The 12,089-nt window shown below is 37.1% G+C and overlaps 1 protein-coding gene across 4 annotated transcripts in view; it reads right to left on the bottom strand.

The window, feature by feature from the left end:
- The window catches only part of brsk2a (BR serine/threonine kinase 2a), a 272,067-nt gene that overhangs the window by 73,544 nt on the left and 186,434 nt on the right, over positions 1–12,089 (bottom strand). For all 4 annotated transcript variants that reach the window (XM_047349792.1, XM_047349802.1, XM_047349822.1 and 1 more), the window contains exon 4: positions 8,784–8,924. In XM_047349792.1, the coding sequence (XP_047205748.1) occupies positions 8,784–8,924 (141 nt within the window). The remainder of the gene's footprint in view (positions 1–8,783; positions 8,925–12,089) is intronic.

Below are 12,089 nucleotides of genomic sequence, written 5' to 3'. Positions count from 1 at the left end.
CAAAACTGAGCACGTGTGCTGAGCAGATAGCCTGCTAGCACCAAGATAGCTGAGTTCAACACAAACAAAACCAAACTTCATAAAATGAAAAACGTTCAGATCATTTCAATCTAAATCCTTCTACAGTATTCTGCCCAAAACCTAACCTCATGAACCATGCTGAGGAGTTGTCCGGGCGACGACGAAGTTTAAAGAGAGCTCTGTGAACAATGGATTAGCTTCCAGCTAACCTCCGTAGCAGTGGCTGGGCGGCCGCTCTGTCAGGCCGACCAAACTGCATGTTACCACGGTGATGTGGCTACTTGTCCTTCTCTCAGGCAGGGAAAACTGCTTCACTTGGCTTGTAGAGACAGCGTCTCTACTGGGGACTTCTCTGGGACAGTTTGCTTCTGCAGGCCTCAGAGAGAAAGTAAGCAATGCTTATACCTTAATTTACCCTTTTTTATGAATACTGGATTCTTTCAACAGTAATTAATCAGTACTTAACTTGGCACATATGATCGATGATCATATGACACCCTTGGATCCAGATTGAAGAGTTTATGTCTGTTTGCCAGCAAAGAGACATTAGCGCATTGTCTCTCCGATCCCGGTTCCGCAAAGAGGAACAGTGGCAGAGATCGGACCATTGGGGGAAGTGGGGTTTTATGTGGACAGTGGCATCATGGGAAGTTCGCTGTTACCCCCAATTCCTAAGTTGTGCCGGAAGTAGGTTAATGCATTTTATTTTGAAAATTCCAGAAAAGTCTGTACTGCATTTCCTGTTGTAACTCATGGCTGTGGGGCCCAACAGTAAAGAAAAATTGCATTTTATACAATGTATGTTAATAATTCTTTTCAAAAATACAAAGACCAGTGCAGTAGTGGTATGAACTTTCATTGTTCAGAAAGAATGCCAAACTATTATGACTGTTCATTGTTGTCTGAATTTTTCCTGGATTTTTTTTTATTCTTTTGTCTTCTACAATAAGACATGGTTTCCCTTTTTATATGACCAATAAATTAGAAATGTCATCAACTAAAAGGTTACTGACAAATTTGCTTGAATTAAGAGACAGTACCAATAATTTGAAAAATACTGAGGGAAAATAAAATAGAAAGTAAAAAAGTCTCCTTTGAAAGAGCACCCATGCGATACAACTATATGTATTCATCTTTTAAGTTGACATTTAAATGTAAATGTTAGTCTGGAAATATAATGATCTACAAAGCTACAGTCACATTGGATACCATAGGCAAATAGATCAACAAACAGTAATATTAAAATTATTTTGACTGTTACTTTTCCACTACCTAAGCCATAAATTGAAAGTATATCCAAGGACCCAGCTTCTAAAAACCGCACCGTCTCCATGCATACTTGTTCACACTTCCTGCTGCTGCTGCCCCCTATGTGAGCATGCTCAAAAAGATCTGGCCCAACAGTCTTATTGAACCCACACAGTGACATAGTGATGCTGATCATCCATTACAAACTTTCGGCAAACATTCCTCTAGTCCTCTGCTTTCATCAGATATACTACATGCTTCAGTCGAGACTGACGTGGAGTGATTGGAAATGAGTGCCAGTATTACTGTGTAACTCCAGGGTTGAAAAATAATCCAGCCAGAAAGGAGCTCTCAAAAGTCCATTTAAGTGGGGCTCCACAGGCAAGTCAGATCCTATCCAGTCTAAAGTTGAAGCAGAAATTAAACATATTTGCAGCACCGTGCAGAGATGTTTTGGTGTTTTGAAGTGAATTATATCAATATGAGTCCAAATGGACATGGCTGCATGATGCAGTTTTTGCAGATTTGTTGGTTGCACATCCATGATGCAAATCTCTCATTCCATTTTCTCTATTGGATTTAGATCTGGTGATGGCGAAGGAAACTGGAGTACAGTAAACTAGGCTGTGCATTTAAATGATGTTCAACTTATTGGGACCACAGCCATGGATTTCAACATTAAAACTCCAGTACAAACTTTTTCTGGAACTTTCAAATAAATTGCATTAACCTATGTCTCTTTGCTGGCAAACAGACAAATTCTTCAACTGGATCCAAGGGTGTCATACGATCCCGCGATCACATGCACAAGTACTGATGAATTACTGTTGAAAGTGGTAACATGCAGTTTGGTCGGCCCGACAGAGCAGCCGCCCAGCCACTGCTCCGGAGGTTAGCTGGAAGCTAATCCATTGTTCACAGAGCTCTCTTTAAACTTCGTCGTCGCCCGGACAACTCCTCAGCATGGTTCATGAGGTTAGGTTTTGGGCAGAGAGTAATAGAGAGAAATTTAGGATGAAATGATCTGAACGTTTTTCATTTTTGAAGTTTGGTTTTGTTTGTGTTGAACTCAGCTATCTTGGTGCTAGCAGGCTATCTGCTCAGCACACGTGCTCAGTTTTGTGTTCTTTGTATGTCTTTAAAGTTAAGACAAACTTTACTTGAAGGGTGATTTTAAACACAGAAGATTGATCATAACGCGCCATCCGCGCTTATGCATTTTAACCCTTTTATTGACGGTATTTTTAAAGGTGTGTGTTTCATTCTGGTGCCATCAGCCTCCTTTGTTAGCTTCAACTGCTAACAGGTAAGAACATGTGCTTGCTGCCAAATAATATTTACCCAGAAAGGTTTAGTTTTCAATCCAGTAAATAATCTGTCCCTAACATCATTTTACTAAATTTGATAACTAAGTAAACAGCATTAAGCCCCATTTCTCCAGAAAGATTTGGCTCTTTTCCAAAATATTCCCTTAAATTTTTTACCATTTCCCTTAATAATATTTCTTTAAATATTATTTTAATAAATAAAGGCAGCTAATGAGACCCCATTGAGAATTAGTCATTCAGAAGGTTGGTTTTATTCAGCAGATCTTTCTTTAAAACATTATTTTATTAAAATAATATTTGATCTGTTCTTGCATTGTGAATGGTTGTCTAAACGTCTGCTGATTATTGCCTAAGTTGGTTCCAAGATTAACTTAACTTCACTTCCAGGTTCTTCAAGATAATCCTTGGTTCTCAAACATAAACACTTGCACGGTAATGTTGCATCACTCTTTTGGTCATGGTTCTCAATCATCTTTAATCAAATTGTTTATATTGTACATAGCCTACTAGTCTTCGTTATTCTTTAATTCTGCTTGGTAGTTAGTTGGATTGTTTTAGCATAGTAAAGTGTTTGTTGATTGAAATATGTTTGACTTTGAGTTGACTTTGATTTTTGTTAATGAATTCTTGTATTTTAAGAAATTGTGTGAATTCATTCCATGTGTGTGCAGAGTTTATGCTGTTCAATAATGTCAGAGCTCGTCTCACACCTTTCTATTTTGTCCTTATACCATCGGCTTACTGGGCTGGTATTCACAGGACAACCCGTAACGGATCGAAATATTATTTGATAAAATATTAATATTAAATAATATTTACAGATTCATAATCCTTACATTACCGACTGTAAATTAGACCAAACCTTTCCTTTTTTAGGTTAGTTAGGAATACCAAAATTATTTCCATTTGCTCAATGCCAGAATCATGAGAGAGAATCTTTAGAGAATTTCAATTGGTATTGTTTTCTCCACCAGTGCACCTAACCCTTCTGTAGTAGAGCACAAAACATGATGCTGCAATCCTGTACTTCAAAGCTAGGAATGGTTTCTCAGACTCGCAAACTAACCCCCTCCCACTTATCTCCAAATGTAACAACAGTCATTGTTGCCCAATCAATTTTAGAATTTTAGTTTCATTAGATAACATGATGAATCTTCAAAAATTAAGATTTTTGTCCATGAGTGCATTTGCAAACTGTAGTCTGGCTTTTTATGTGGCTTTTAGAGAAATGGATTCTTCTTGTTTAAGTGACCTTTTAGCCCATATTAGTACAGGATTTATTTCACTGTAGAAATTGAGACTCACCAGCTTCAGCCAGCATCTCCACAAGGTCTAGTGCTTTTATTCTGCAGCTAACACAAACATTATGCAGTACAACACATCAATTTTAAGTCTCTTTCCTGAATGCTGTGAAAGCTTACAGTAAACTTGCATTTAATCAGTTGAACAAAATAACATGGCACCTCACAACATCTGGAAATCAGACCCAAGAATGAACAATACTTGTTCAGGTCCACAATTCTCTTCTTGCTTGATTTCTTTTGATTTTTACCATGATGTCTCAAAAGAATGCAGTGTGTTTGAGGTGTTTTCTTAAATTAAATCCATAGGTGTGCCTTCATTTGACTAAATGTTATGTGTTAACCTATCAGAAACATACAAACCCATGACATCACCCAGGGTTTCCCAAATTGTTTCAAGGTTCAGTAGTCTTAGTTTATGTAAACTTCTGACTTTGAAAAAAGAAAAAAAACATTTTCTACAGTAAGGAAAAAATGTGTCTTAAAACAATTTATGCAAAAAAATGTGGTTTCAACTATGTCCTCCTATAATCAGAATCAGCTAAAAAAGTATTCGGCTCTTGAAACAGTACAAATGTTGGATATTAGAAATTAAATCAAAATTCTGATCACTGCAGCCCCACAAAAAACTTTATGTGAGAAAACAAAATCAACTAAAAATACAATGATTGTTTACACAGCCTCAGCATTAATTAATCCCCTCCATGTGAAAAGACAAAATCTCTGAACAAGAGTGCAGTCTGAGTCAGGAAAAGAAAACACTTGAGTCATAGCAGTGTTTTTTTCTGCATTCCTTTTCAGTTGTATACAGATCCGAATCCGTCTGGCCCAAGAGAGATATTTGGGGATCAAACGTGGGTGGAGAACGGAAGCATAAAGCAAGAAGAAAAAGTGGGAGGTGTGCACAAAAGGATTGTTGAGAAGCGTGTGCGACAACCCTCTTTCCTCAACCCCCCACTTTGCCTCACATGCCTTACCCTGATGGTGAGTCACTGAGAGAGCAGAGCACTTTTAATGGCCTACTTAGGTCCCCTGCGCAAAAGCTCAGAAATGGAAGAAATGATTGCTGAAAGTCTTTTTTGTAAAGTTGTTGAGGGGGATGCTGGGATCTCATTAGGAAGGATGGAAGGAAGGTGATGAGGGCTGATTCAGTCTGTCTGCTCTTAATTGAGGAAGGAAGAAGGTTGAGTGGATGACCCAACTCGCCAAAATAATCCTTCTCATGATAAATTCACAAGGCATCATTTTCTAAGACTTAGTGAAGGGATTTGAAGAGCTAAGACAAGAAAAAAGCACCAAGGTAAAACAAGAAAGATAAATATGCTGGTGAGTCTGGTTATGAAAGAGCTGTGATCATTTATGTATGTGCATGCACTCACCATCAGTCCCAGATGCTTTCCTCTAATTGGCCTAATCTGTTCTTCTCAGTTATTAACAGGCATTATTTGTTCAGGCTGATAAAAGACTTCTAATTTTAATTCTGTTAGGTAGGACAATTCTACTCTATTCCCATATGTGCACAAATCATTTTACTTTTGCTCTCACAGATTTCAATACAGAAACCATGAGCTACCTGTTTAACATTTCAAACAACAAACTCAAAGTCACCCTTCTAGGGTAAAGAGTAATGTGTAATGTTCAGACAGAATTCTAGTTTAATGTACTAAAAACATTACTCAAACATCTATAAAACAAACATGAATAAAATGCATGACTCATGTTGAAAATTAGCATCACAGAAATTTGATGAGCAATGTAATTAAATCAAAGTCCGATCTTGTTTTATGTAAATCTGTGTCATACTTCCCACTGATGTTGCATGCACACTATCCCTCCTGATTTGCTTTTTTCTTATTTGTTTAAAACAACAAACAATTTAAATATTTTAAAACTTAGATGTATGTGCTGTACTTGATGAGAACGTAGAAAAAAATAGAACAAGCGTAGCAGAAGTGAAAGAATGCAACCAGATGTCCATTGTTGCATGTAGGGCATGTAACGAGGGCTTCGGGTCAGTCTGTTACTTTAATGTAACAGACTGACCTTGAGATATTGTTGCCACACAAGTTATTTGCCCTATTATTGATTTACACTCAACTGGACAGTCAAGCAGGTCTTCATTAGAATCTGTTTTCTCACAATAATCCCTCATTCTGAAAGCATTAGCATGGTAAGAAAGGCTGAAGACCCTTCCTAAGGTAGATAAATTATATAACTCAACAGTAATTTTACAGAAGGAGTGGCAAATCGTAAAGACCACCTCCCTGCATACCTACTGTCATTCAGTTTTATGCTGATGTATTAAATGTATAGGGACCCAAAGTGCAAGAAGGCAGTTCAGTATAGATGCTATTGATCATTCATTTGATATGCATGACCATTAACTCAGTTTAAATTGATATGTCTAATATTAGATTGTCAAAAACTAGAAGCCAGAGGTTTCTAGTTGGCTCCATATCTAAATTGATGTGCTTGTATCAAAGTGAAAGTTCAGAGAAAAGAATCACCGAATGGATTCCACTGTGGGAGCAAGAAAAGCCCACCTTTGACAAGAGGACCCCAGTGATAGAGACAGGTCAGAAAGCTTAGTGAAAGGTCCCGAACGGCAACCAATCTTTTTACCTCCACAGCAAAACTAGAACATCTGTTTGCTACTTCCTCCTACAACCTTTTAAGTTCCCAAATGGCACTTTGCAGAACCGTCAGGGTGGTTTTATCAAGATATTACATGTCAGAGTTATGTCTCTTTGGATAGGGAAAGTTAAAACCTTCTTATGTTTTGTGTGTAATTTGTGTTAAGTGACCAGTCTCACCATTAAAAAAATTATGTTGCCCAATTTTCCTCCATTATTTTTTAGATCATTTTTGTAAATTTAACTCTGAAAGCAGGGCAATGTAAATGTGAACAGCACATCCTTTATGAAGAATCAATCAGTGTAGAGCTGTCATTGACTCCGTGATGCGCAGTCACACTTAAAGCCAAACTTTCTCTTTCAGCTAAGAAAAAGAAGCTTATCCCTGCAGCAGAAGTCCACAATACTGTTGAATTAAAATGATCATGTATATTATACTTTTAAACACAGACTGCCCTCACAACATTTAAACCACTTCAAAAACATCCTATTATAAGTCTGGGTGTCTCTACTGAGTCTGCAGCCCCTGCGACCTGGTTCCGGATGAAGCGAAAGACAACGAACGAATGAACAAACGAATGAACGAACAAATATATAGTATTTCTCTTTATTCACTTTAAGTATTCATGTACTTTCTACTTTGTCATTCTCCAGTTTCTTCATCCTGTTTCTATACAGCATGTACATGTTCTTTAAGTGAAGGGTGTTTCCCCAACAAAGACTATCTCCCAGGAAGAACAAACTCTTTGCAAGCTTCGGGGGTCATGAACACTTCTCTGTATTATATACACATACTCATTCAAACAAAAAATAAACACACAAAACAACCCTCTAATTCAGTCCCTGCTGACTTGTTGACTTTTGAAGTATATATGATTGCCTCTGGTCTATGAGCTGGTAAACATTTAAATTACCCCCCGAGGCTGAACACTGGGTGTCAGATTAGAACAAAGACAACAAAATATATAAGATAATTTAGTGTCAGCTGCATTGGAACAACAGAAAACAAAGAAATCTAAAAATATTTAATAATTACAATACTATTAAGAGTTCATTTTTAACCAATCCTGTTTGTCTAAGCTGCTTTATAAAATGCAATGCATTTGCTTGTACATTTTACCATATATTTAGGGGTATATATACTCCTAAATATATATTAGGATATATATATATATTTTTTTATATATATTTGAGTATTTCACTTTTAGGGAGATGTTTATCAGTACTTCACAATGAAGCAACATCAGGTTTTCTTGATGCTCAATTAAATCACAAGTTTTAAGACTGGAAAGGCTGGAATCCAGACTCGCTTCAGAAAGAATCTGTTTCTTCGCAGAATCCATCACTGTGGAGCTCATTATTTTTGCCCATTCTTTGTGAAACAGCTCAAACCCAGCTTGGATGAACAGTATTTTTGAACATCAACTTTTGAATCTTGCCACATTCTCAAATGGTGTGGAGTTTGAAAATGCCATTCTAACACATCAATATATTTCTTAATGTTTCTCTGATAGCTCTGGCTGTATGTTTAAAGGTTGTTTGCTTAAAGGTAAACCTTGACCCCAGTATTAGGTCTTTCTCAACCTCCAAGAGATTTTCTTATAGACTTGCCCCGTATTTATTGAAATCCGTCTTACTGTCAAATCTGAGCTTCTCGGTCCGTGCTAAAGAAAAGCATCCCTACAGCATGATGCTGATGCCACCATGTTTCACTGTGGGGATTGGTGTGTTCAGAGTGATGTGCAGTATCAGTGTTCTGTCACACAGTGTTTTACATGTAGGCCGGAACAATTACTTTGGTCTCATGCAAACAAATTCTTCCACAATTGTTGTTTCCCCTACATGGCTTGTGGCAAACAGGAGCTCTTATAGTTTGCTTACAATAAGATCTTTCTTCTTGTCATTCCTCCATTAAAGCAAGATTTTTTGGAGTACATGATTTCGAGTCGTCCTGGTAACAGATTCTCCTGAGCTGTCGATTTTTGCAGCTCCTCCAAAGTACCAAGGATTAAAGAATACATCTGCATACAATAAAATCTATTCTTTTTATTTAACTTCACAATTTTGCCCAATGGTCTGTTGGTCTATCACAAAATCCAAATGAAATACACTGAGGTTTGTTGTTGTAACGTGACAAAAGATAAAGTTCAGGAAAGTCTAAATTGTCATTTCCATAAAGCAGACTATAAACAGTATTTAGTGCTCATTAGCAGATAATGTATGCCTTTTAATACAAAGATTGAAATACTTACCATATTGAATGACTGTGGCAAAAATCGAGTGCAGACATGATTTGTCTGAAGAATTTTCTGGCCTCTTTCGGTGTTAACCTGCCTTTCTTCACCAAGTAGTCAAACAGTTCACCACCAGACACATGTTCTAGCACAAGGTACCTGAGAAACACAGTGGGTAACAGGGAAATTTAGGTTGAATTTCAAAAATAAATACAAAGCTCCAGAAAGGAAGGAAGAGAAACTCAGTTACAAATACCATTATAATAAAGTCCTCTGATAGCCATGAAGAAAACAAAAACATTTGAAGATCTCAAGGCACTTTCAGAACGGATACAAAATGACGTTTTGGCAGCATGATCTTCCAAATATTAGAGTAATTTTGATGCTTTGACATTCTGTGTTGCATAAATAGTGGTGCCATCATATTATGTGTTTACCCAAGCAAGCAAATGTATCCCTGCCACCTTTTTCATACAGTTGCTGATGAGGTAGCCTTCGAGGCTGTGTGGTTGGACTTTTACAGAGCCAGTCTGTCATTCTGAATATATAGCTTGGCCATGATCTGCAGCTCTGAGGGGACAGGATGGAGATAAATCTCCACTGATCCGAGAACAAAGCTTTATCTCCAGGTTGAAATCCAGCTGGCCCCTAGCTCAACACTGCTCATATGTCTTGTACCAAAAGTACTTTATTCATAACAAGCACAAGTTGGAACCAAAAAAGGTTGTACTCTCTTTTTTTTTTTTTTTTTAAACCATGAATTTGGCAAAATACTAGGCACACATCTGTCATTTCGATTTTAGACATTATCATATGGTGTTGCAAACCACATTAGCCACAGAGTCTCTCTAAAGCCAAATGTCTGGCAGCAGTACATCCTCTGGAACTATGGCTTTTACTTCTAAACAAGTGAAAGAGGATACATGCAAACATGAAATATAGACACCCAAAGAAGTGCATCTCTATGGGGTTTAGAATGCACAAAAGCAATGCAGTTTGTTCTGATCCAACAATTTTTTGGAAGCCTTTAGTCAAGGCACATTAATATATTTTGAGAATGATGAGCTAGTCATTGGTGTAACTGCTCTAATTAAACGGTTTATTTCTAGTTCGAAATAAACCCAAGAGATGCATAACTCGACAAGATATACAAGATTGGGTCTAAAAGAAAGGTGAGAAAATTTATAATTAAATAACTTTGAATAGTAAAAGTTTTTTGAAAAACTAATGTTTGTTTTGCCTTATACATTGGAGAGAAGTTACACCAACAAGGATTCATTTTCATAGAGAAATCAGTGGTACAAAAGTTTAAAAGAAACTTGCTTTTAAAAGGGGTTCTGAAAGATTAGGTTACCTTATTTAATTTTAGATGATTAGAGTTCTTAGACTCAACTATTAGAATTATCTACATGTTATTTTAGATCCGTTTAGTACTATGTATCAACAGTTCATAGAAGGGAAGACTAAGGCTCAACCTACACTATGCTTCCAAATCTCATTCTAAACAGCACTAGATTTTCATGTCACCTACTGTCACAGTGCAGACTTTCTGAAACACTAAAGCTGTATTGCCTAGATAAGATAAAAACACACATTCTAAAAACAAAACAAAACAAACATTAATTTGCAGCTTCAACAAACCAGATTCAAATGGTTCAATTGCCACCTCAAGTTCTGAAGAGGAATGATCCACTTATTTAGAGCAGGTGTGTTTGAAGCATTGACACATTTAAAATAGGCACGACACACATCCAAGGATGACCGTAATGGGCGCCACTTCCTTTAATGAAGTCTAAGAGTCGGTATTTAAATTAATGTCTCATTTTGTGCACTTCTTTTTAATACTATATCCACTCGATTTAAGGCTGAGATCAGCAAAACATTTAACAGCAAAGCAAAGACCCACTAAACGGAATTTGACAGAGATTTGGTCTGTGTCCAGTAGAAGCTAGCATACCTACAATAATACAGGTACATCTCAAAAAAGTTAAATATTGCGTAAAAGTGCAATACTTTATGCCAGTCATTTCAGAAGGTGAAAAGATTATTTTTATTGAAATTCCTTTGATAGCTGCCTTCAGGTCATCTGCTTTGCTGGGTCTGGTGTCATCTTCCTCTTGACAACAGCCCATAGATTCTCTTTGAGGTTCAGCTCAGGGGAGTTTGCTGGCCAATAAAGAGGCTCAAGGCTACGTTTCTCCCTGTTGCTGGTGCACCTTTTTACCATACTTCTTCCTTCCACTAAATTTTCTTTTAATATGTTACAGAACTCTGAACAACCAGCGTCTTCATCAATGACCTTTTGTAGCTTACCCTCCTTGTGAAGGGTGTCACTGCCTGTCTACTGGACATCTGTCCAGTCAGTCGTCTTCCCCATGATTGTGTAGCCTCTGACCGAGAGTGTGAGACCGTTTAAAGGCTCAGGAAACCTTTGCAGGTATTTTGAGTTTATAAACTGATTAGGGTGCATGAGTGTCCAATTATGAACTTTTACAATTATGAACAAAGTACTCTATTTTTCTGAGACACTGAATTTGAGGCTTTCTTTACCTGTAAGTCATAATCATCAAAATTACAAGAAACAAAGGCCTGGAATATATCACTCTATGTGTAATGATTCTATATAACATATGAGTTTAACTTTCTGAGATGACTGGCAAAAATCTTGCACTTTTATGCAATATTCAAATTATGTGGAATGTACCTGTATATCTTTAAAACAACAGGTAAAACTAGTTGTTTCTTACAGTAGATAGGTGCTTTTGCATTTTTTTTTTCAATCGCGAAAATAACCAAGTGGCTTACAAAACAATCTATGGGAAACTATAGAATTGATTTAAAATACAAAAAAAGTTTTTAATCTACAAAGTAAGCTAAAAATGAGGTTACCATTTGGTTACCCGATGTCTACAGCACCAAAACTCAAATAAACTGATAATGACGCACACACAAATCAAGTATACTGACATGTGCTGCAGTCTCAGACTTGTGAACATTTTAAATTCTTAAAAGCATAATTTATGTCAGAACCATAATTTGTTTATTCATTCAGCCTATAAATAAATTATTGGTGGGCAAGGTATCAAATTCTCTCCACCTCTCATATACATAAACACCACATTAGTTTTAACAGCTTGTTGTAGGATCTGTGCCAGCAAAAATAATTAATCTTTAAAGCTCTGGGAGTGTTAAAACCCAAACATGCTGTATGCCTATCAATTAATGGTTGCAAAATCGGGCACGGCGCTGATGGTGTAGGGGTTAAGCGCGCGACCATGTGCAGAGGCTAAAGTCCTCGAAGCGGCAGTCCCGGCGACATTTGCT

This window comes from Girardinichthys multiradiatus, chromosome 2 (genome assembly GCF_021462225.1).
Source record: "Girardinichthys multiradiatus isolate DD_20200921_A chromosome 2, DD_fGirMul_XY1, whole genome shotgun sequence".
Classification (NCBI taxonomy): Eukaryota; Metazoa; Chordata; class Actinopteri; order Cyprinodontiformes; family Goodeidae; genus Girardinichthys; species Girardinichthys multiradiatus.
Note: the sequence above shows the minus strand (reverse complement) of the source record. Positions and strands in the feature narration are given on the sequence as shown.